The 25,137-nt window shown below is 36.8% G+C and overlaps 1 protein-coding gene across 2 annotated transcripts in view; it reads left to right on the forward strand.

Moving 5' to 3' along the window:
- ADK (adenosine kinase) overlaps window positions 1–25,137 on the forward strand; it is a 581,524-nt gene that overhangs the window by 74,995 nt on the left and 481,392 nt on the right. For both annotated transcript variants that reach the window (XM_053922691.2, XM_024561378.4), the window contains exon 3: window positions 4,512–4,565. In XM_053922691.2, the coding sequence (XP_053778666.1) occupies window positions 4,512–4,565 (54 nt within the window). The remainder of the gene's footprint in view (window positions 1–4,511; window positions 4,566–25,137) is intronic.

A 25,137-nucleotide genomic window follows, 5' to 3' on the forward strand; every position in this document is an offset into this window, starting at 1 on the left:
AGATATGTTATTTCTCTATTACTAGCCAGCTAGAGAAAGAAGGAAAATAACTCTGAGTGAGTTCCTATTGTATATGTACCAAACTCTTTGCTAAAATATAGATGTCCTCAAATCCACTGGTCTAAAACTTTTTAACTTATATAAAAATGTTTTGATAAAGAAGTACTTTCTCATTCATTAAGTTAATAATTATGAGTTTTTATTGTAATGTTAAATAAAACTGACAGGTCATTCTTTTAGTGGACTCTAAATAACAGTGATTTGATAACTATCATCATCCATTTCTAAAAATGCATGAACAAGCTCTTTTTTAACATTTAAAAATTTTATGTTCCTTTTTTCTGTTTAAATTTGTATTTCTGTTACACTTTTCCTCACCAGTGTTTATCTTTAAGTAATGTATTTTTTTGCAGGAATTATATTTTGCACGTAATACATTATGAAAGTAATATATTTTATGTATTAAAGCCCTTCTTGCATATTGATCACCCTATCATATGTCTCTTCCATAAAAATGTATGTGTAAATAGAATTAAAAAAATATCTCAATCATTAAATTACAATTAGCATGTCATTAGTAAAACAACATAAATATGTTAAAATGTTGTTAAATAATTATGAAACAGAAGAAAATGAAGTTAAATGCATCTTGTGATGGCATGGGTGAAACTAGTTTTTAACTGTTTTTAATTCAACGTTTTGTGGATAAATAATACACATTGCTGCAATAAGACAAGTTCTGCATCATCCTATTTCCCTTTTTTTCTTCAGAGATGTAAGTGCTGAGAAAAAGTTGGCATAATTAATTAGATGGTAATAGACAGATTTTTGTTTTAGTTTTGTCATTCAATTATTTGAACTTGTCTGCTATCAAACATTTTTATTTATCAGTGGTAATTTAATTAGTCCTCCTTCAAGTTTGTTGGAAATGAAGAATTAGAAACCACCTGACGTGGTCATTTATTAGAGTCACTAGATACATGAATTCTGGGAAGTATACCAAAAAAGGCATTATTAAGGCTTTTTAAATAGTAACTATATCTATTAGTGTTTTTCTTTTTTCTACTTTTTAAAATATATTTATTGATTATGCTATTACAGTTGTCCCATTTCCCCCTCTTCACTCCATCCCGCCCACCCCCTCCCTCCCACATTCCCCCCCTATATTCATGTCCATGGGTCATACTTATAAGTTCTTTGGCTTCTACATTTCCTACACTATTCTTACCCTCCCCCTGTCTATTTTCTACCTACCATTTATGCTACTTATTCTCTGTACCTTTCCCCCCTCTCCCCCTCCCACTCCCCTGTTGATAACCCTCCATGTGATCTCCATTTCTGTGGTTCTGTTTCTGTTCTAGTTGTTTGCTTAGTTTGCTTTTGTTTTGGTTTTAGGTGTGGTTGTTAATAGCTGTGAGTTTGCTGTCATTTTTACTGTTCATATTTTTTATCTTCTTTGTCTTAGATAAATCCCTTAACATTTCATATAATAAGGGCTTGGTGATGATGAACTCCTTAACCTTGACCTTACCTGGGAAGCACTTTATCTGCCCTTCCATTCTAAATGAAAGCTTTGCTGGATAGAGCAATCTTGGATGTAGGTCCTTGCCTTTCATGGACTTGGAATACTTCTTTCCAGCCCCTTCTTGCATGTAAGGTCTCTCTTGAGAAATCAGCTGACAGTCTTATGGGAACCCCTTTGTAGGTAACTGTGTCCTTTTCTCTTGTTGCTTCTAAGATTCTCTCCTCCTGTTTAATCATGGGTAATGTAATTATGATGTGCCTTGGTGTGTTCCTCCTTGGGTCCAGCTTCTTTGGGACTCTCTGAGCTTCCTGGACTTCCTGGAAGTCTATTTCCTTTGCCAGACTGGGGAAGTTCTCCTTCATTATTTGTTCAAATAAGTTTTCAAATTTTGTTCTTCCTCTTCTCCTCCTGGCACCCCTATAATTCAGATGTTGAAGCGTTTAGAGATGTCCTGGAAATTCCTAAGCCTCTTCTCAATTTTTTGAATTCTTGTTTCTTCATTGTGTTCTGGTTGGATGTTTCTTGCTTCCTTCTGGTCCACACCATTGATTTGAGTCCCAGTTCCCTTCCCATCACTATTGGTTCCCTTTGTTTCTCTTAGCATAGCCTTCATTTTTTCATCTAATTTGTGACCAAATTCAACCAATTCTGTGAGCTTCCTGATTACCAGTGTTTTGAACTGTGCATCTGATAGGTTGGCTATCTCTTTACTGCTTAGTTGTATTTTTTGGAGCTTTGATCTGTTCTTTCATTTAGGCCATTTTTTTTGTCTTGGCGCGCCTGTTAAGTAAAGGGGCGGAGCCTTAGGTGTCACCAGAGCAGGGTAACGCTAGTAGCTGTGCTGCGATGCTGTATGTGGGGGAGTTGCCGAGAGGGAGCAATGGCGCTTGCTCCACTCTCTGCAGGACTTCAGTCACTCCCTCTGCTACCCACAATCAAATTGGGCCCTTCTGGTTCTGCTTCCCGGGTGGGTGGGCTTGTGCATGCTCTAGGCCCCCATGGGTCTCTCCAACGACCTCTCCTGTGAGGCTGGGAGTTTCTCCTACTGCCTCAACCCCCACAGGTGTTTTCAATCAGAGGTTTGAGGCTTTATTTCCCCATGCTGGAGCCCTGGGTTGTGAGGTCTGTTTGGCTCCCCCACCGTTCCTCCCGGTTTATCCATGTTTGAATGTGGGGCCACAGGGTGTGCCAGCCACCACCTTGTGGGGTCTGCTAACTGCAGCCTGGCCTGCCCCATTCTACAATCCACCACCTCGCTGGGTCTGCCAGCCGCCGCCTTGCCGCAAGTCCTCTCCACCCTGGCTGCTGGTCTCCGCCCTGCCTACTGGTCTGGGGGAATGTTTCTTCTTTATCTCCTTGGTTGTCAGACTTCCATACAGTTTGATTTTCTGTCAGTTCTGGTTGTTTTTTGTTTTTAAATTGTTGTCCTTCTTTTGGTTGTGCGAGGAGGCACAGTGTGTCTACCTATACCTCCATCTTGGCCCTATTAGTGTTTTTCTTATAGGCAATATGTTTATCTTAACATTTCAGGAGATGATGACAAAAGTTAAAATGTTGTTAATTTCAATATGCCTTTGTGAAAAGGATTTTTTTTTAAATAAAATGTCTTTATCAAGTACCTTAAATGTCTTTTAGTCAAACCATTCAAGGCCATCCGCCATAGAACCTTAATGTCAAAACTGTTCTTCATTGTCAAGCCAATCAGATTAATTTTCATGGTAGAAAAGGGCTGGCCTCATTTTCAATTCAAATAAATGGCTTTGGTTCGTGTTTCTGTGACAACCATCTTTTGATACTTAATCTTTAGTAGATAAATGGCAGTGTAAGGAGCCTTGTTTTAAGTTTGTTTACTGGAAGAAATAAGTTGATACTGTCTTTATTTTTTCTTGTTAGAAACTGCCTTACCTTTGTTTCACAGGACTTTTCCTGAAAAGTAATATTTCTTTAATGATGAACATGGGATGAAAGAGATAAATTTTCAAAATGAAAGTTGCAGTCAACTTCTGCCCCATGTTCTATATATCTGCAAATAGAACATCCTATCACAGTTCCCCATTTATAATTTATGGCTTCATTATTTATAGAAATAATGTATAAAACAGGAAGCCCTGTAGTCAGTTTGTGGTATTAAAGAAGGCTTTGCAGACAAAATATGAATCATTCCTTATTTTGTACATCAGAGATTTTTGTACACACTAGGCAGTGCAATACAGTTTTATTCAGCATGGGTGATAGATAATGCCATTCTCTTTATAAAGTAGATAAAGGCACTTGTGAAAGGGGAGGCAAGAAAGGAAAACCTACATGGTTACTCCACTTGGACCTCTGATCCATTGTCAGGTAGATTAGTTTTAGCAAAGGGTTGAATACAAGTGGAAATTGAAGACTTTAGGAATTGCTGTCCATTTTTTTAAACCTATTTCAGCAGTGTGCTCCTTAGAAATTCTTTTAACTTCAGCAATAATTTGAAAGATCCCTGTTGTAAAATTTATAGCAACCTCTAATTTATAGATAAGGAATGGACTTAAAGAGGTGAAATAATTGCCTGTAGTCATTAAGCTAGTAAATGGTCCATCCAGTCAGGAACTTCAAATCTCATTGTTTCTCTTAAGTCGCACTACCCAGTACATAGTCTGGTATACAGTAGATATTTATTACGTGTTTAGCAAATGGGATAACAGCCTATTTTTACTCTTACGTACTTACCATTAGAGTAGTTTCTTGAATTTTGACCTGCTAGATGAGTGAGATTACCGATGATTCACTGTAGAAGAATATTGGATATCCTGTGCTGTCAAAGCATGGTCAGGTAGATCATTTCTTGGGGTCGTGTGTATGGAAGTGACTAAGAATAGCAAAGAACTCTTTTTATGAACAGTGTGGTAGTGCTTGATGGGTGTCAACTGTTGATACTACAGTCAGGTGTCTATGAGTCGAACGTACTTGTATGTTTGTATGACCAGTATATTTTTGTTCTGTGTTACAGGTATTCTCTTAAAGCAAATGACCAAATCTTGGCTGAAGACAAGCACAAGGAACTGTAAGTGCATTAAACCCGAGATTGTAACATAGTTTACCCTGTCTTTGGAGTAGATGTATATAAATAATCTGATTTTTAAGATTATGTGAAATATAAAGACATAACACTATGACCTTAATCCTAGTAGAACTAGGATATTTACACTTTATAAGTTTCAGGAAATAATTGTTCCTTTATGCACTTTAAAATATGTAATATTGCATTCCATAATTGGGAAATATGCCATTTCATTTTCTTTCTCCACATAAATATTAAATTGTCACTGTTAATTTTTGGCTCTTACTTGACTTCCCCTCCCTCATGCTTAAGATAAATATAATTTTGTTTCTTTTGTTGCCCTATGAAATAGTAAATGCCTCTTTATTGTTTAGCATAAGGTAAAACACTTTAAACAGTTTGAAATGTGAATACAATTTTGTTTCTTTTTAAAGTTTTAATGTTCTCAGGGTTTTGTTTTTTATATAAAAATAACTGTATATGTGATTTTGGGATATCTCCATTGCTATTTTTCTGCCCTACAGTAGTATGTAAAAGATTACTACCTTACAGGGACTGTGAAGCTTTTAGTTAAAAATTACTGACTTGGGAGTTTTAAAAATTTACCTTATCTTAACCTTTTTAGTATCATAAGATTGTCTAAAGAGGGAAGCTAAAAAAATTCTTGTGTTTCAGCTTTCTAGTTAGTCTACCTTTTTTTCCATTGTGCCATAAGAAACTTCTGGTAATCTTAATTATTATACAAATAACTCATGTGTATAATCTGAGAAATTTAATCATTCAGGTTGGACCACACTTGATAATACTAAGTACCACCTTTTCTGTGGGAGATACATTACTAGACCCTCAGTAGATGCCTAAAATCATGGATAGTACCGAATGCTATATATACTATGTTTTTTTCCTGTATTTATACACCTGTGATGAAGTTTAACTTATAAATTATACACTATAAGAGATTAATAACAATAATAAAATAGAACAATTATGACAATATATTGCAATAAAAGTGTGAATATGGTCTCTCTCTCATCTTACGGTATTATATTCACCTTTCTAATGATGCTGATGTGAAATGATGAAATGCCTATGTGATGAGGTGCTGTGAGGTGAATGATGTAGGCATTGTAACATAACAGTAGGCTACTAGAAGGGTTACTTGAACACAAGCACTGTGATACCACGACAGTAGATCTGGTAACCGAGAGGGCTACTAAGTAGCTATACAACTTGGATACACTGGGTCAGGGAAAGACTCACATCCTGGGTGGGACAGGCCTGGACAGTGCAAGATTTCATCACGCTACCCAGAATGGTATGATATTTAAAACTTACGGACTTTTTTCTTTCTATAACCAGAAAAACAACTGAATGAAAGAAATTCTAAATTCACTAAATTTAAAGTGTTAATTTAATATGCTTATCTATACAAGATGAACTGTTTCAACTTTATAGTCATAATGGTGAACTAAGTGAGCAAATAATGTACGTCTAAAGGTTGAATGAGCACAATTTAATTTTTTTAGTATAACATGAAGTCTTCTTAGTTACTAGTGGTTACATAGTAAGATTTTTATACTTGTTAATATTGTTACTTGATTTGGCATTAGTTGATTATCTTTATTCTGTGGCTGCTGGTTCTCCGCCTTGTAGTTTTTAAACTCTCAGTTGAATATGCTACTGCAACACTGGCCTTTCATGAAAGCTGCTCATAAACGATCTAATTTTTGTTCTTACAATTAAAATACCTAAGATCTCTTTGTGCTCAAGACCAAGCTTTTTAAAATATTATAAGGTGGTCCTGACGGATGTTGGCTCAGTTAGTTGGGTGTCACTCTGCAAAGCGAAAGGTTACTGGTTCATTCCATTCCTGATCAGGGCACATGCCTAGGTTGCAGGTTCAGTCCGTGGTCAGGATGTGTACGAGAGGTGAAACTGATCGATGTTTCTCTCTCTCATCGATGTTTCTCTCCCTCTCTTTTTCCCTCCCTTTCCTTCTCTCTAAAAATAAATAAATAAAATATTAAAAAACTAATAAGCTGTAGATATAAAACAAAATTTAATTATCCAATTAAAAATTCCATGATTTATTTTTATAAAACATTATTGCTTCTTGATTCTGATATGTTAAAGACAGTCTCGATTTATCATGATATTGCAAAAATGCAGTGACGCCATCACAGTAGCCCGCTTTTTGAAAATGTACCTTAATTCTCTGTGTACCAATAATAGTACAGTGATAACTCTAATTATCTTGATAATACTTTAGGTGGTCAATACTAACTGCATTTTCATTAAAAATACTCTTAGTTTATAAAATGTGCTTTACAGATATACTTGTTTTTTTGGGAAGACTGACGTGTAACAAAACCGGAAAGATTGGTAGCAAAGACAGTTGTTTTTTTAAGCAGAATGGTTTTCTTCAGGTTCCTGTTTCCTAATATTCTATATACTGAAGATTCTGGGGGATGATTTTAAGTAGGGAAAGTCAAACAATTAAATTTGTGGTGGGAATAATCCAAAACTATATAATTTATACTTTGCTCTATACATGGGTCAGTAATTAACTGGTTTCATTGGTCTTCTGTAGATTTTCTTAGTCTGTCAGCATTTTAGTTTTGTCAATGGAGTAATTTAAAATAAATTAGAAAAACCACTATTTCATTCACTAAATATTTTTCACTCACCAGTCAGTGTGCTAGGTGCTATTTAAAGGAAGGGTTTTGACTTCATGTACAAATGGAGACTAACTCTCCAATTTAAGTACTCGACAGTTAAAAACAGTTTCATAATTGAAGATTTTGTAATGTTGGGTTTCTTATTGGACACATCAACAGTTATGGAACCATTTTGTTTCTGTAAATAATCTGTTCATTTTATGAATACCTAAATTGAATATTACCTTGAATAAAGATTAAGAAAGTTAAAAGTTGGCTGGAGTTAGGGACAAATACCAAAGGCAGTATAAATAAATTTAGAAGTATCTGTGCCACTTAACATAGGCAGGAGTAACTTGATATCTGAAGATGTTTTTCAGTTGGCTGTACTACATGGGGAAAGGCTCTAAAAAGGATTCACATTTATTCACTTGACTTTTCAAAATAGCTGCCAAGATAAAGAGGAAATTTTTATAAGCAATGTATTGCTATTCTGGATATGAGGTATATTTTTCCTTTCTGATGTTGAATGAATTCTCTTTAATGATTTTTTATGTCAAAAGTTAATTATTTTTTCAGAATTACCCTTTACATTTTAAAATTTTGTCTTGTAATAGTTATGATTGTCAATTTATGATTATAATGAAACGGGGGAAAATTAATGGGTTATGCAAGGGGTATGATGCCAGATGTTGGAAAGGACACTGTTAGATCTTGATCTTTGGTGTAGTATAAAAAATTATAAGTTTTTAGAGGACAGCGCCCAATTTCTAAACTACCAGGGGAGATTTATAAGTATTGAAGTGACAGGTTTAAGAATATGTGAAAAGCAATTAGAGACAATCAGTAACATCTGATACACTCATATCCATTATTATTACTGTTGTTACTGAGCAGTTATTAGAAAACCTCAAGATTGTTTTATAAGAATAATATAAGAACTGATTGCCTATAAAGCTAATAGATTTTGTTCATGGCAATGTATTTGCTTAATGCAAAAGTAGGAAAAACTCCTGGCAAGCAGAAGATCAGAATTGAAATAAAGAACATCTAGGACCAACAAAGTTAAGTGGTTATTGATTTTCAACATGAATAAATACAGTATTTTTATGGTTTCATTCTAAAAGGCCACTTTTTCCATATCTTTTAAGTTATAGAACTTTGAATCTAGAAATGAACTTCAGAACCAGTATCTGTAATTTATAATGAAACTGAGTGAAATTTACAGTGATAAAGTAACTTGTACAAGTTACACTGTGATGACAAGTGCTGGACCAGAATTCAAGTCTTCCTGATTCCCATTTCAGTGTTTGTTCTGTTATACCAAGCAGCTCCCTAAATATGCAGTGATTTTTTTTTAATATAAAAGGGATTGATATCCATTGCAGGACTCAGTAACTGATTAAAATGAACCCAATAGGAATATGAAAACTCAATGACTGATTAATTTCATAGTATTGTATTATGTGGTTTTAGAAACTTCTTCAGACTTTCTACTGAGTGAGTTGAAGAGAATCATCAAATACTACTTATGCCTGACTTCAAAATGCAAGACATATCCCATTCTTCCAGGGAGAGGGTATAATACAAAGAATTTTGGCCAACTTGATTCTAAAAGCTTTAGGAGATGTTTATGAAATACGAAAGATTTATAGCCATAATTTAGTTAATTCATACATTTTACACTCACATATTATGTGGAATAATTTAAAAATACTTTTGTCTTTTTTAACCTCATTTTCTTGAGCATTCTAGAACCCTTTCTCTAGAACACAACAATCCTTTTCTATAGAAGTTATTTGATTCTATGTATGATGCTTCCATTGGAAGTTTCATCCTAAAGCAAACATTATGGGTGAACTATATAATATGGGGTGAATGTTCAGGGGGGTCAACGTAGAATGAACAAAGTGGTGGTAGGTTGAATTCTTTTCTCCTTGGTCTAAAACAAACAGGAACATTTTGAGAATGAAGTCATGAAAGATAATACCTAAGAAATAAAGTAAGGGGATGCCAACACTGTATCCACTTTGGGATTGAGACACTTTTGGGGAATGATAAGGATTTTGGAGTTTTGGGAAATTTTTAGTATCAGTGACTAATCTAATCCTTGAAAATAATCTCTCTACTGAATATACTTATTCTTTTTTGAAAGTATTGAAAAATTAAATAACACGTGTGTTAAAGAACAAGAAAAGAGCGTTATTTTAATTATTTTTATGCTCTAATAATTTCACAGCAACCTTTTGAGGTAGATATAATTACTCCCATTTTATAGAAAACTGAGGCATGGAGAAACTCTGCCTTGTCTTATGGCAGAAAAGGATAGAGAGAGTGTTTTGATTTCAGATCTTTTTTATTGCTTTCTATTTTGCCTAAGTTCAGTAACTTAGGAAAAACAATATTTTTTACTTTTTTGGAGGAATATTATTTAAAACATATATACCAACTTCACAGAGTGTTTAAAGGTATTTATGATGGGTATTCTATTTTATAAGCTTTAATGTGGTTTACTAGAAATATGCCATAGTTTGTAGGTAATACTGTGTTTTTGATGGCTAAGGTAAAATCTTAGAGGATAATAGGAGCTCATGTTGATGAACAGAAATCCAGTATTTCCAGCAGACTAGGTCTTTTCTTGAAGTTCTGTATGTTATAAATTTATTCTTTGTGGTGCTAGCTCCCTCTGCAGAACTTCATTGAGATTGCAGCTTGACTCTTCAATTATTTAGCAAAGAGGTTGAAACATTCATTACCTAGAATAGATTTTAAAATTTTCTTCTAAATTGTCCTTTATATCTTAATCACTTCCAAGTGTTTTTCTTGTGAAAATATTACCTTTATGAAAATGTCTCACTTTGTATATATTAAATTTTAATAGCCTATATGAAACAAATTACCTTCTTCAAACATTTCTACTACTTTAGTGCTTTGTTTGGGAAGGCCAGGGAGACTTCTAATTTCTAGGTCTCTGAGTCTATGTTGGGTAAGATCATAGGAGGTAGAATAAAGCCTGATGGAAAATTTGGATTAAAAAAAGTTTTGCAGTCTAATTGGATTCTATATATCATATTTGCAATTATCCTTTTCCCCCAGGATTTTACAAGAATGTTGAATTGGATGGGAAGATACTCATTAAAGGATTTTTTTTTCAGAAAATAGACAAAAAATTACTGTATGGTAGAAAGAGCAAAAGAAATATTTTCTCAAGATCCACAGAATTGCAGGAAAATATGCTTCTCATATATAATTTACATAAATTTAAACTTCCCTTGCAAGTTCTTGCAAGGGAAATCTTTACCAAATCCTACCACCAATATCCCTTTGTGGGGGTGTGGATGGATACTTCTTTTACCATCACTTTTTCTCTGTTTTCTCAAAACATTTTATATTTAAATATTCAGTTGTGTAATCAGCTCTTCAAAGATGTGTTCCCTACTTGAATGAGGGCAGAGGAAGTGTAATTGGCTTTCAAGAAGGAATTTAGAAACATGGGCTAGCTGATGTTGTAACCATAAAACTAAGACTACACACGTAACGTAATGATGAGGATGAGTAACGACTGAAATTTTTATGTTCTTTCAATTTATAAAAATTTAACTATTCTCTCTTCTAAGTAGGATCAAAGACATTGTTAGGCTCATGCATAAATAGGCTTTTAAGCAATTTTATAGGATTTTATCTTTAAAGCCTCATTAATACCAAACTTGATTATTCTGTTTAAGTATGATGTAGTTTACACAAGCACTGGCCCGCATTATGGTGGTGCAAAGAAATTCAAGGATGATTCTTACTCCTTTTATATCTGTTGACCTTGACCGAATTTGATATCAGAATAGAATTGAACCATTTTTATAAATATGACAAATCCACCCTTTGTTATCTTCAAAGCAAATATTATGCCCTTGAAATAGTAATATTGTTTTCCTATATCAGTGAAAATGTTTTATATGATACATAAATAGTTTCTTGGGAGTTCTTATAGTTTGTGTTTTTTTTATTTTTAGAGAGGGGGAGAAGGGAGGGAGAAAAAGGGGGAGAGAAACGTTCATCTGAGAGAGAAACATCAGTTGGTTGCCTCTCGTACAGGCTTTGACCAGGGCCTGAACCTGCACCAGGCATGTGCCCTGACCAGGGATCCAACTGGTGACCCTTCGCTCTGGGGGATGATGTCCAACCAACTGAGACACACTGGTCTGGGTTATCTTTTATTTCTTTTAATCCTCATCTGAAGATGTGTTTATTGATTTTGGAGAGAGAGGAAGGGGTAGGGGAATGTGAGAGAGAAATATTGATCGGTTGCCTCCTGTATACACCTGCAATCTAGGTATGTGCCCTGACTGGGAATCAAACCTGCAACCTTTTGGGTGTATGGGACAACGCTCAATTAACCAAGCCTTCTGGTCAGGGCAGTTTTTATTTTTTAATTAGTTAGCTTGTAGCAGTCTTTAAGGATAACTGATCCATCTCCTGTTAGTCTTGGAAGAAATCTGGAATAGACTGCTTTTACAATTGCTGTTGGCTACGTAAGTCCATGTCATTTTGAATTTGGTTTAACCAGTGTTTCACATGTATAGTATTGCTTTCCAATGTTAATACCTCATATATTATTTATTTAAGTTTTTCTGTATGTTCACTTAAAAATTATCCTCATGTTATTAATAATGAGTTTTAAACATTGAAATATAAAACTATAAAATTAAAAAATGTTTGCCACTTAAAATTGTCTCAAATACAAGTTGACATCATGTGTTTTTCTGACGTGATACACTGAATATGACCAGAACAGAGAATCGCATGTGTAGTATCCCTACAAATAAAAAAAAAAAAGCATGAATCTGATTGTGAGAGAAACATCAGACAAACCCAATTTCAATGAAACAGCTGGTCTGTACTCTTTAAGAGTCACTGTTGTGAAATATAAAGACAAAAACTTTTCCAGATAAGAGAAACCAAAGAAACTTACAACTAAATATAATGCATGGTTCTGGATTATATCCTGAGAGGGAGGATGAGTATTGTGAAGGCCACAGCTGGCAAAATTGAATATGGACTGTAGATTAGGTAATGGTATTGAATATTACTGAATTAATATCCTGATTTAATAAATGTGTTGTGGTCCTGCAATGATCTTGTTTTTAGGAAATAACACCCAGGTATTTGGATGGAAGGGGTGTTGATGTCTGCAACACACTCAAATGATTCAGCAGTAACTAAGAGTAATAGTAAACAGTTTAGATAAGTCAAATCATCTTATACTGCTACTATTAAGTAAATGCAGGTGAAGAGTACATAGGAATTATTTGTACAAGTTTTTCATTTTCTTGTAGGTTTCAAATAATTTCAAAATAAGTTATTGATGAGTGTTCATTTACATTGTTCTTTATTTTTAATTTTTATTTTATTTTTTACTTTTAAAAAATATATTTATTGATTATGCTATTACAATTGTCCCATTTCCCCCTCTTCACTCAACTCCATCCTGCCCACCCCCTCCCTCCCACATTCCCCCCCTATAGTTCATGTCCATGGGTCATACTTATAAGTTCTTTGGCTTCTATATTTCCTATACTATTCTTATCCTCCCCCTATTTTCTACCTACCATTTATGCTACTTATTCTCTGTGCCTTTCCATCCTTTCTCCCCCTCCCACTCCCCTATTGATAACCCCCCATGTGATCTCCATCTCTGTGGTTCTGTTTCTGTTCTAGTTGTTTGCTTAGTTTGCTTTTGTTTTTGTTTTAGATGTGGTTGTTAATAGCTGTGAGTTTGCTGTCATTTTTACTGTTCCTATTTTTGATCTTCTTTTTCTTAGATAAATCCCTTTAACATTTCATATAATAAGGGCTTGGTGATGATGAACTCCTTTAACTTGACCTTCTCTGAGAAGCACTTTATCTGCCCTTCCATTCTAAATGATAGCTTTGCTGGATACAGTAATCTTGGATGTAGGTCCTTGCGTTTAATCTTGGGTAATGTAATTATGATGTGCCTTGGTGTGTTCCTCCGTGGGTCCAGCTTCTTTGGGACTCTCTGAGCTTCCTGGACTTCCTGGAAGTCTATTTCCTTTGCCAGATTGGGGATGTTCTCCTTCATTATTTGTTCAACTAAGTTTTCAATTTTTTGTTCTTCCTCTTCTCCTTCTGTCACCCCTATAATTTGGATGTTGGAACATTTAAAGCTGTCCTGGAGGTTCCTAAGCCTCTCCTCATTTTTCCGAATTCTTGTTTCTTCATTGTGTTCTGGTTGGATGTTTCTTTCTTTCTTCTGATCCACACCATTGATTTGAGTCCCAGTTTCCTTCCCATCGCTATTGGTTCCCTGTACGTTTTCCTTTTTCTCTTAGCATAGCCTTCATTTTTTCATCTAATTTGTTACCAAATTCAACCAATTCTGTGAGCATCCTGATTACCAGTGTTTTGAACTGTGCATCTGATAGGTTGGCTATCTCTTCGTTGCTTAGTTGTATTTTTTCTGGAGGTTTGATCTGTTCTTCCATTTGGGCCATTTTTTTTTGTCTTGGCGCGCCCGTTAAGTAAAGGGGCAGAACCTTAGGTGTTCACTGGGGCGGGGTAGCTGTGATGCTGTAAGTGGGGGAGGGGCCGAGAGGGAGCAATGGTGCTGGCTCCACTCTCTGCAGGACTTCAGTCACTCCCCTCTACTACCCACAATCAAACTGGGCCCTTCTGGTGCTGATTCCCGAGCGGCTGGATGGGCTTGTGCACGTTCTAGGCCCCTGTGGGTCTCTCCAACGACCTGTCCTGTGAGGCTGGGAGTTTCTCTCACTGCTGCCTCAACCCCCACTGATGTCTTCAATGAGAGGTTTGAGGCTTTATTTCCCCATGCTGGAGCCCTGGGTTGCGCAGTCTGTTTTCGCTCCTCTACAGTTCCTCCTGGTGTGTCTATGCACAAATGTGGGGCCGTGGGGTCTGCTAGTGGTCACACTGCCTGCCCCGTTCGTTCCACAATCCGCCAGTCTCTGGATCCGGCCACATTGCCTCGAGTCCTGTCCACCCCGGCTGCCCATCTCCGCCCCTCCTACTGGTCTGGACAAATGTTTCTTCTTTATCTCCTTGGTTGTCAGACTTCTGTGCGGTTCGATTTTCTGTCAGTTCTGGTTGTTTTTTGTTTTGAAATTGTTGTTGTCCTTCTTTTGGTTGTGTGAGGAGGCGCAGTGTGTCTACCTACGCCTCCATCTTGGTTCTCCTCCTACATTGTTCTTTAGATTTCACAAATATGTGAAAGGCTATGGTCAATGTTATTTTTATATCTCAGTTATTTCTTCATGAATATTAACCAAATTTCACAGCAGATTCCTTTAAGAAAATCAGGTAGACTCCTAAAACATAATTCAGTGCCTCTTTCATTATTCCTTAAATATTACCAACTTAATATTTCTTAGCAGAGAATAAAAAACTTCTTTATCTAGCATTTGGATTGACTGTTTATAAATGCATCTGATTCTGGTAGCCATCTAGTGTTGGTGATAAAATTTGGCATAATGTCTGTGATTGCCCACTTAGGTCTGGATCTGGAAGAATGTTTTTATGCCAAGTTTAGGCTTCTTTATTTAGATTTTTCTCTTATTTTAAAATATGTAGATGAGGGCATGAACTTTTTCAGCACTAGTTCTTTCTAAAGTCAGGAAATTTATACACTACTTGTATTATGAATCCTTTGTAAGTATTAGACATCCAAAAGAGAATGACTTAATCTGTAAATGAATACTTATTATTTAACACAATAAAATGGAGGTAAGGGTTGGTTAATTATTCAGGGATTCAGGAACGTCATCAGGGAGCTCTGGGTCTTTTTGTTTTTCTGCTAATCATTCCCAATGTTTTTTAGGCTGATACTCCTCATGGTTACAAATGGCTGTTGCTATTCTTAAAGGTCTGATCTAGTTGATAATATCTAGAGACTCATCACTGTTCTCCGTATCTATGATTCTGTCTCTGTTGTTCTTCTTTGCTTAGTTTTTTAGATTCAGTTGTAGATTGATATGTATTTATTGCCATTTTATTGGTCATAGGTTTGATTTTTTTTTCTTAAATAAGTCCCTTTAACATTTCTTTTTTTAATTAAAATTTTTTTTTTGATATATTTATTGATTATGCTATTACAGTTGTCCCATTTATGCCCCTTCACTCAACTCCATCCTACTCACCCCCTCCCTCCCACATTCCCCCCCTATATTCATGTCCATGGGTCATACTTATAAGTTCTTTGGCTTCTACATTTCCTCCACTATTCTTACCCTCCCCCTGTCTATTTTCCACCTATCATTTATGCTATTTATTCTCTGTACCTTCCCCCCTCTCTCCCCCTCCCAATCCCCTATTGATAACCCTCCATGTGATTTCCATTTCTGTGGTTCTGTTTCTCTTCTAGTTGTTTGCTTAGTTTTCTTTTGTTTTGGTTTTAGGTGTGGTTGTTAATAACTGTGAGTTTGCCGTCATCTTACTGTTCATATTTTTTATCTTCTTTTTTTTAGATAAGCCCCTTCAACATTTCATATAATAAGGGCTTGGTGATGATGAACTCCTTTAACTTGACCTTCTCTGAGAAGCACTTTATCTGCCCTTCCATTCTAAATGATAGCTTTGCTGGATACAGTAATCTTGGATGTAGGTCCTTGCCTTTCATGACTTGGAATACTTCTTTCCAGCCCCTTCTTGCCTGTAAGGTCTCTTTTGAGAAATTGACTGATAGCCTATGAGAACTACTTTGTAGGTAACTGTCTCCTTTTCTCTTGCTGCTTTTAAGATTTTCTCTTTATCTTCATTCTTGGGTAACTTAATCATGATGTGCCTTGGTGTGTTCCTCCTTGGGTCCAGCTTCTTTGGGACTCTCTGAGCTTCCTGGACTTCTTGGAAGTCTATTTCCTTTGCCAGATTGGGGAAGTTTTCCTTCATTATTTGTTCAAGTAAGTTTTCGATTTCTTGGTCTTCCTCTTCTCCTTCTGGCACCCCTATAATTCGGATGTTGGAACGTTTCAGGTTGTCCCAGAGAATCCTCAGCCTCTCTTCACATTTTTGAATTCTTGTTTCTTCATTCTTTTCTGGTTGGATGTTTCTTTCTTCCTTCTGGTCCACAGCATTGATTTGAGTCCCAGTTTCCTTCGCATCACTATTGGTTCCCTGTACATTTTCTTTTGTTTCTCTTAGCATAGCCTTCATTTTTTCATCTAATTTGCGACCAAATTCAACCAATTCTGTGAGTATCCTGATTACCAGTGTTTTGAACTGTGCATCTGATAGGTTGGCTATCTCTTCGTTGCTTAGTTGTATTTTTTCTGGAGGTTTGATCTGTTCTTTCATTTGGGCTATTTTTTTTGTCTTGGTGTTCCTGTTAAGTAAAGAGGCGGAGACTTAGGTGTTCACCGGGGCGGGGTAAGGCTGGTGGCTTCGCTGTGATGCTGTATGTGGGGGAGGGGCCGAGAGGGAGCAATGACGCTTGCTCCACTCTCTGCCGACTTCAGTCACTCCCTGTACTACCCACAATCAAACTGGGCCCCTCTGGTGCTGATTCCCGAGTGACTGGATGGGCTTGTGCACATTCTAGGCCCCTGTGGGTCTCCCCAGTGACCTCTCCTGTGAGGCTGGGAGTTTCTCCCACTGCCGCCCCAACCCCCACGGGCGTTTTCAGTCAGAGGTTTGAGGCTTTATTTCCCCGAGCTGGAGCCCTGGGTTACGCGGTCTGCTTCGCTCCCCGCCGTTCATCCCGGTTTATCTGTGCGCGAATGTGGGGCCACGGGGTGCTACCCACCGCTCTGCCTGCCCTGTTCTCTGCCACTCTGAGTCCGGCCCTCTCGGTTTATCTGCGCGAATGTAGGGCTGCAGGGTCTGCTAGTGGTCAGACTGCCTGCCCTGTTCGTCCCACACTCCGCCAGTCTCGGTCCCACCACGGCCACTCGAGTCCTCTGCGCCCCGGTGCCCCTCTCCGCCCCTCCTACCGGTCTGGATGTATGTTTCTTTTTTATCTACTTGGTGTCGAACTTCCTTGCCGTTCGATTTTCTGTCAGTTCTGGTTGTGCGAGGAGGCGCAGTGTGTCTACCTACACCACCATCTTGGTTTTCCAAGTCCCTTTAACATTTCATATAATAATGGTTTGGTAATGATAAACTCCTTTAGCTTTTTCTTGTCTGGGAAGCTCTTTATCTGCCCTTCAATTCTAAATGATAGCTTTGCTGGGTAGAGTATCTTTGTTGTAGGTCCTTGCTTTTCAGCACTTTGAATATTTATTGTTTTAGAAATAATATATTATTGAGTATGCTATTACAGTTGTCTAAATTTCACCCCTCACTCTCCACCCCGACTATGGTGTTGAATTTGTGGCTAGCTTGGAGTGATTAAGCAATTAAGAGTTGCCATTCATCACATATTGTGAAGTGAGTGATGTGTCTGCAAATGCTGATGTGAAGGCAGCTAAAGAATCTTTGAAACCATAGATAAGTTGATTGTGGAGGATAATTACTTGCCAGAGCAAATATTCCATATGGATGAAACCTCCCTATCTGGAAATGGATGCATGAAGAGACTTTCAGCCATCAGGAGGCCAAGTCAATGCCAGGTTTCAAGGCTTTTGAGGACAGGATAAGTCTTGCTTGGGGGCAACGTTGCAGGCTGCAAATGGAACCCACTACGATGTGACACAGTGAGAACCCCAGGGCCTTCAAGCACCTCAGTAAGCACATACTGCCAGTATACTACAGGAGCAATAAGATGCCTTCTTGAGTTAGTTGCTAGGTCAGTGAAATGGAGAAGTACTGTTAGGTTAATAAGATCTTTTATGATTTTGCTTACTGTTGATAATGTTCCCAGGCATCCTCTGTTTTTTTTTGGTGTTCTTTATCCCAATATCAAAGTGGTGTTTCGCTCTCCAGAGACCACTTCGTTGATCCAACACATGGATCAAGGAGTTACAGCAGCTTTTAAGACCTACTACCTGATGAGGACCTTTGCCCAGTCTATTGCTGCAACTGAGGAAGACCTGAATACAATTGTGGATGGATTTAAACATCTGTGACTGCATCCAGAAACTTGCTTGAGCTTGGGATGATGTCACCAAGGGGCATCATTATGGTATGAATGGAAGATGAAACTCAAGAGGTTTGTCCTGGACTTGAAGAGATTTACCAAGGTTGAGAGGTTGCAAGGCTTTGGCTGAGGCGGCAAGCAACTGGAACTTGGGTGTGGATGAGGATGACATCGAGGAGCTCCTAGAGGGTGGTTCCTAAGGAACTAACTAAAGAGGAGTTGTTGCAACTGCAACAGGAAGGTATAGCTGAAGAAGAGGCAAGATAGCAGGGAACAGGAGAAGAAAAAGAAGAACCCTCAAAAAAATCACAGTGACAGATTTAGCCGAAGTTTTTACAGACCTCAAGAAGCTCCTTAAAATGTTTGAAACGTGAATCCCAACACTGAAAGTTTTTACTAATAGAGAATATTCATGGTGCATTATCTTCTTATAAGCAAACCTATGATGAAAAAAATAAATCAAACTACTATGGACATACTTCTGAAAAGAGTGAAACCTCCTTAAGAAGATCCCAGGTAGGTCCTTTGGAGGTGTTACAAAGAGAAGGCATTGTTGTCCCAGGAGATGAGGGCTCCGTGCACGCTACTGCCCCTGAAGACCTTCCAGTGGGACAAGATATGGAGGTGGAAGTCAGTGATGTAGAAGATCCTGACCCTGGGTCGGTCTAGGCTAATGTGTGTGTCTGTGTCTTAGTTTTTATTTTATTTATTTATTTATAAAAAAGATTGGTATTTACTTATTTTGAGAGAGAGAGAGAGAGAAAGGGGGGAAGAAAGAGAGAGAGAGAGAAAGGGAAAGGGAGAAACATCAATGTGTGGTTGCCACTCACATGCCCCCTCCTGGGGACCTAGTCTGCAACCCAGGCATGTGCCCTGACTGGGAATCAAACCGGCAATGCTTGGTTCGCAGGCTGGCACTCAATCCACTGAGTCACACCAGCCAGGGCTGTGTCTTAGTTTTTAAAGATAAAAGCTTAAAAAGTAAAGAACAATGTAAAAATAGAAAAAAAGCTTATAGAATAAGGATATAAAGATAGTATTTTTGTATAGCTCTACAATGTGCTTGTGTTTTAAGCTGAGTGTTTTACAAAACAGTTGAAAAGTTTAAAAAAAATTTAAAGTTTATAAAGTGAAAAAGTTACAGTAAGCTAAGGTTAACTTATTGAAGAAAGATAAATGTTTTTAATAAATTTAGTGTAGCCTTAGTATCCATATTTATGAACTGTACAGTAGTGTACAGTTATGGTGTAGGCCTTCACATTTACTCACCACTCACTGACTCACCCAGAGCAACTTCCAGTCCTGCAAGCTCCATTCATAGTACAGGCATACTATTTCTTATTTCTTATACCATATTTTTTCATTTCTTTTTTTAAGTGTATTTTATTGATTATGCTATTACAGTTGTCCCAATTTTTATTCCTTTGCCCCCTCTGCCTGGTACCCACTTTCCCTCCAGCAATCTCCCGCCTTAGTTCATGTCCATGGGCTGTGCATATAAGTTCTTTGGCTTCTCCATTTCCTATACTGTTCTTATATCCTCCTATTTTTTACATATCAATTGTGATTCTTAGTCCCCGAATCTTGCCTCTCTTCTTTCCCTTCCTGCTCCCAGCCGATAACCTCCAAATGATCTCTGTGTTTATGATTCTGTTCCTGTTCTGGTTGTTTGCTTTGTTTGTTTTAGATTCAGTTGTTGATAGTTGTGAGTTTGTTGTCATTTTAATGTTCATAGTTTTGATCTTCTTTTTCTTAGATAAGTCCCTTTAACATTTCATATAATAATGGCTTGGTGATGATGAATTCCTTTAGCTCTACCCTGTCTGGGAAGCACTTTATCTGCCCTTCCATTCTAAATGATAGTTTTGCTGGATAGAGTGGTCTGGGTTGTTAATCCTTGCTTTTCATCACTTTAAATACATCTTGTCAGTTCCTTCTTCCCTACAAAGTTTCTTTTGAGAAATCAGCTGACAGTATTATGGGAATTCCCCTATAGGTAACTAACTGCTTTTCTCTTGCTGCTTTTAAGATTCTCTCTTTATGTTTAACCTTTGGCAATTTTATTATGATGTGTTTTGGAGTGGCCCTCTTTGCATCCATCCTGTTTGGGACTCTGTGCTTCCTGGACTTGCTTGTCTTTTTCATTCACCAAAATTAGGGAAGCTTTCTTTCATCATTTTTTCAAGTAAGTTTTCAATTTCTTGCTCTTCCTCTTCTCCTTTTGGCACCCCTATGAGTCGGATCTTGGCAGTTTTGGAGATGTCCCAGAATTTTGTTATGGTATCCTTGTGGGATAACATGAGTTCTCTGAGCATCCTGTTCACCAGTGTTTTGAACTCTGCATCTGATAGGTTGGTTATCTCTGTTTCATTTAGTTCTTTTTCTGGGGGTTTGTTCTGTTCTTTTATTTGGGCCATATTTCTTTGTCTTCTCAATTTGGCAGGCTCCCTGTGTTTGTTTCTGTGTAACATATAGAGCTGCTTTGACTTCCTGTCTTGGCATACCTGTAAAGTCAAATGGGGCAGAGCCTTAGTTATTTGCCAGGGCTGGGCAACCCAGTTCATTGCTTTGTGGCTCTGTGTAGGGGGAGGACTCAGAATGGGGACAGTACTGCTGCATGGCTTCTAGAGGTTTGCCTGGTCTTGTCCTGTTTCCAGCTACTTCACCAACTTCCTGTATGTGACTGGCACCCTTCCAGCTGTTGCCCTGGTGGTGAATCCCAGAGTTTGCATATGTTCTGGGCCCTTTAAATGGACTCTTCTGAGAAACCATCAGTTTCTTCTGCCACCCCAAACCCCAATGGTTTTTACAGCCAGAAGTTATGGGGTTTTATCTTCCTGGCTCTGGAACCCTGGGCAGTACAGTATGGCCTGGGGCTGGGATCGCTTGCTCCCAAGGTGTCCTTCCTAATTTTTATCCACCACATGTGAATGTGGGACCACCTGTTCTGCTGCAGCGACCCCGTCCATGCCACACCCATCTCTTCGTCTCTCTGCCCGGACTCCCCCGATTCTCCGATTCCAGACTCCACACCTCATTCCTCTCTGAATAGTTATGGCTTCTTTAAATACTTGCTTGTCAGACTTTGCATACAGTTTAATTTTCTGGGAGTTCTGGGTGTTGTTTTGAGGTTAGTTGTAATTTTCGTGGTTGCACGAGGAGGTGAAGCATGTCTACCTATGCCTCCATCTTGACTGGAAGTCTTTATGCCATATTTTTTACTGTACTTTTTAAATGTTTAGATATGCAAATACCACTGTTACAATTGCCTACAATGTTCAGTATAGTAACATACTGTATAGGTTGTAGCCTAGGAGCAATAGGCTATATGATATAGCCTAGCTGTGTAGTAGGCTGTGCCATCTAGGTTTGTGTAAGTACATTCTATGATGTTCCTACAATGGTGAAATTGCCCAATGACACGTTTCTCAGAATGTGTCTTCATATTAGGTGACACATAACTATAGTTGTGGTGTTTTTTGTTTGTTTAGGTTTAAAATCTTAATAGTTGGGGGAAATTTATTCCAGACTGTTATAAATTATTACTGTTACTTGTTTGGAATTATTTGACTCAGTCACTTAATAAAGGTAGCATTAGGTATTCATAAAATGAATATTGTCTTTTATGCAAAGAGGTATAGATTAGCCATGGATGAAAGAGATGACTAGGGGTCTAACCCACCTTGAAGAAAGAATAAATGTAGAATTTAGTAATCTCTGGAAAAAGTGAGAGGAAATGTTATGTTTTACTACTTACTATATTTAAGATTGTTTAAAAATTGTGAGTATATAATTAAATTATTCTAATTTAGTTATCTTTGAATCAGTTTATAATAAGCAAACCACAAATACTCAATTTGCCTTGCATATGGAGAACTTTCTAAATATATTTTCATCATTTATTCTTTTCTTTTTTTTGTTAATGTAAGACCTGTAAAATAATAGTATTAATGCAACAGTTCCTTAAAGATTATAGTAGTATCTAATTTTACAGTATTCCTGAGAAGTGGGTATTTTTTGCCTCTCTTCAAGACTTTCATATTATTTTTAACTATTATTGTTATCTTTTGCATCTTTATTATTTGTTTTCCTTGTTCATTCATATGCCCTCAGGCATTAGCATAGTATAAATTTATTATTTTTTCAGTAGGACATCTCTTCAGGTATTTGAAAGCGATTAAACATTTTTAGGGGTAGAAATTGTCATTTGTTTTCCCAGTACTTAGTAGACCCTTATATTTGTTGACTGACTTGAGAACTATATTCATAATAGTATTTCATTGTTTTCCATTAGTTTATAAATGAGGGAATTTTGTGTTGTTCTTGGACTTGCCATCTGTAAAATATTTTCTAAAATTATATATGTAATTTCATAATTGTCTTACCTGAGTTTGCTTAAAGCAAATATTTATTTTAAAAGTATAATTATTTAGCCTTGTAAACCCATTGTTATTCATTTTGGAAAAAGGAATAATGTATAATGTGGAACACTTCTTTTATTGCTATTCTCATGTTTTACTATCTGGGAAATCTCTAGGTGAATGTATAGGTCTGTTACCTATCTTCTTTGTTCTGTCTGGAATGATTTATTGATACTGTAAAACAAAATTTACCAGTAAGACTGTAGGTAAGATTCTGGGAATCATCTCACTGACTTTGTAACTGGTATTGTTGACAGCATTATCGCTGTTATTAATTATTACCCTTTGAAAGTCCACATTTGTAAAATAGAGTAAATGAAGCCATTATACAGGTAGAATTTCAGGAATGACTTAGGATACAATTTAATGTCAGTTTGTAGGAATTTTATTCAAAACCTTTTTTTAAAAAATAGACTTAGGGTGTGATGGTTCTAAGGCCCTTTGCTTATGGCCCTTTATTGTGCAAAATTTTTGGTGATAAAAATTGTTTTATCAGTTTCATTTCCCATCCACAAAGTTATGCATAAAGTATTATTTAATGCTTAATTTATACCTTCTTTTCTCATAACACTAATTAAGATGTCCCTCAGGTTCCTGAATATTTTCAGTTGTACAAAACATTTAGTAGCATTCCTTTAATTTTACTAATGAATAAGCCAAAGCACGGGAATCATAATTGGCAAGGAAAAAATTGTTACTTAGATCTTCTTTTTATAGTGCATTGTTGTTTCCATTTTACCAAATTGTGTTCGTTTTCCCAGTATATACAGTATGGAACTATATTGAATTTTGAATTGATCTGCTTTATAAAAAATCAGATTTGTTCTTTAGGTTTTGGCTGTGGCTTTTGGTTTGAATACAGGTTGAGAAAGTGCATGTGAAATGGAATTACATAGTGATTAAGTATTCTATCCTTTATTGTTGTGATCTCTTTGAAGTGGCAGTAATTTTTCTTCCTATGAATAACAGGGGAATAGGTACTTGATATATTTGTGCAAGGTAACAGTGTGTGATTGAATTAAGAGTAGTCTTAAATCAGCTCTAGCTCTTTAGCTCTTGTCACCATTAACTTTTGTATTTTTAATTACCTAAGTAGTTTCCATGTACATAGACACTCAAGTATGTGCATTATTTACATTTGGCCTATTATAATTTTTCTAAACTGAAAATCTGATCTCATTTCTTCCAAGTTTAAAATCTTTTAATGACCCCTCTTTGTCTGCAGGATGAAGCCCGAAGAAATTCCTTTGGTTTTTACTTCTAGTTCTGTCATCCATTTGTATTTCATTGAACATATCTCTGTTATCCTAGTAGCTGTATATACTGCTTCTTCTGAAACTTTCCCCTTGTAGGTCACCTCTCACCTTTCAAATCCTTTTTCAGATTTGGATCTTCATCTAGAAAACATTTACCTGTTAAAAAACAACATTCAATTGCATACATTTTAAAGATCTTACTGGTTTTATTCAGTGATTTTTGAATCGAGCAGCATCCAATCTAACGTGTAGAAAGTAGCTCCCAGAAGCTGTACAAAGTGAAAGACTTTTATGGGCAAAATGGAGTGGGAACAAGGAAGTTGCACTAAGGCAAAAAATTGTCTTGGTTATTGAAGTTACTTTCCTTAGGCAATGGCAGGGGCCTGTTACAATGCCTTGTCATTCCTTGTTTACTTTTGTCTTCTCCAGATTGCCAGCTACCCAAAGGTAAGGCTACTTTTATTTTTGTACCATTAGAGCTTGGCACTATGCCAAACATATTCTAGACGCTCCATACATTTTAAATGAATAAATACTTTCCTAAATGTCTCTATTATGCCTAAACTCTATTCATTCTTCTTTTTATAGTTCTTGCCCAGAATGTTATATAGTAGCACCTCCTATGATTACCTTTCCTCCGATCTCACCCCTTCTCTTATCCACACTTGACATTCTTCTTTTAATGTTTGTTGTACTTTTGTTTGTTTCTGCCCTACTGATTGTCTACCTTTCTAAAACACCAATTTGTCCTTTCTCTTCACTATGTTATTAAAACACTTTAATAGTTCTCCATTGCCTATCGGACTGAAGGGATTCAGAACAGGCTTCAGCAAGATGTGCTGATTAGGCATGTGGATTATTTTGAGCTGAAGGCAATCAAGATCCTGTGGGCTCAAGAGAAACTTGTATCTCTCCCTAAACGAATGGAAACTGGCTTTTCTCATAGTAAGGTATTATCAGAAATAACTTCCTATGACCTATCTAAATGGCAGAGCAAATATCTAATTTCTGGACATCTGCCCTTCTTATCATCCTGCAAATTACACTCTTTTCCTCAGAACCTTCAGGTGCCTTACGTTATCCTTATAATATATTCCTCATTTTACCTTTCCGTTTTTGAATCTTCTCAAAGCTGCTTCTTCCAGAAAGTTCCCCCATCACCTCTAATAAATTTGCTTCTGTTACCGTAGGATAACTTGT

This window comes from Desmodus rotundus, chromosome 4, assembly GCF_022682495.2.
Source record: "Desmodus rotundus isolate HL8 chromosome 4, HLdesRot8A.1, whole genome shotgun sequence".
Lineage (NCBI taxonomy): Eukaryota > Metazoa > Chordata > Mammalia > Chiroptera > Phyllostomidae > Desmodus > Desmodus rotundus.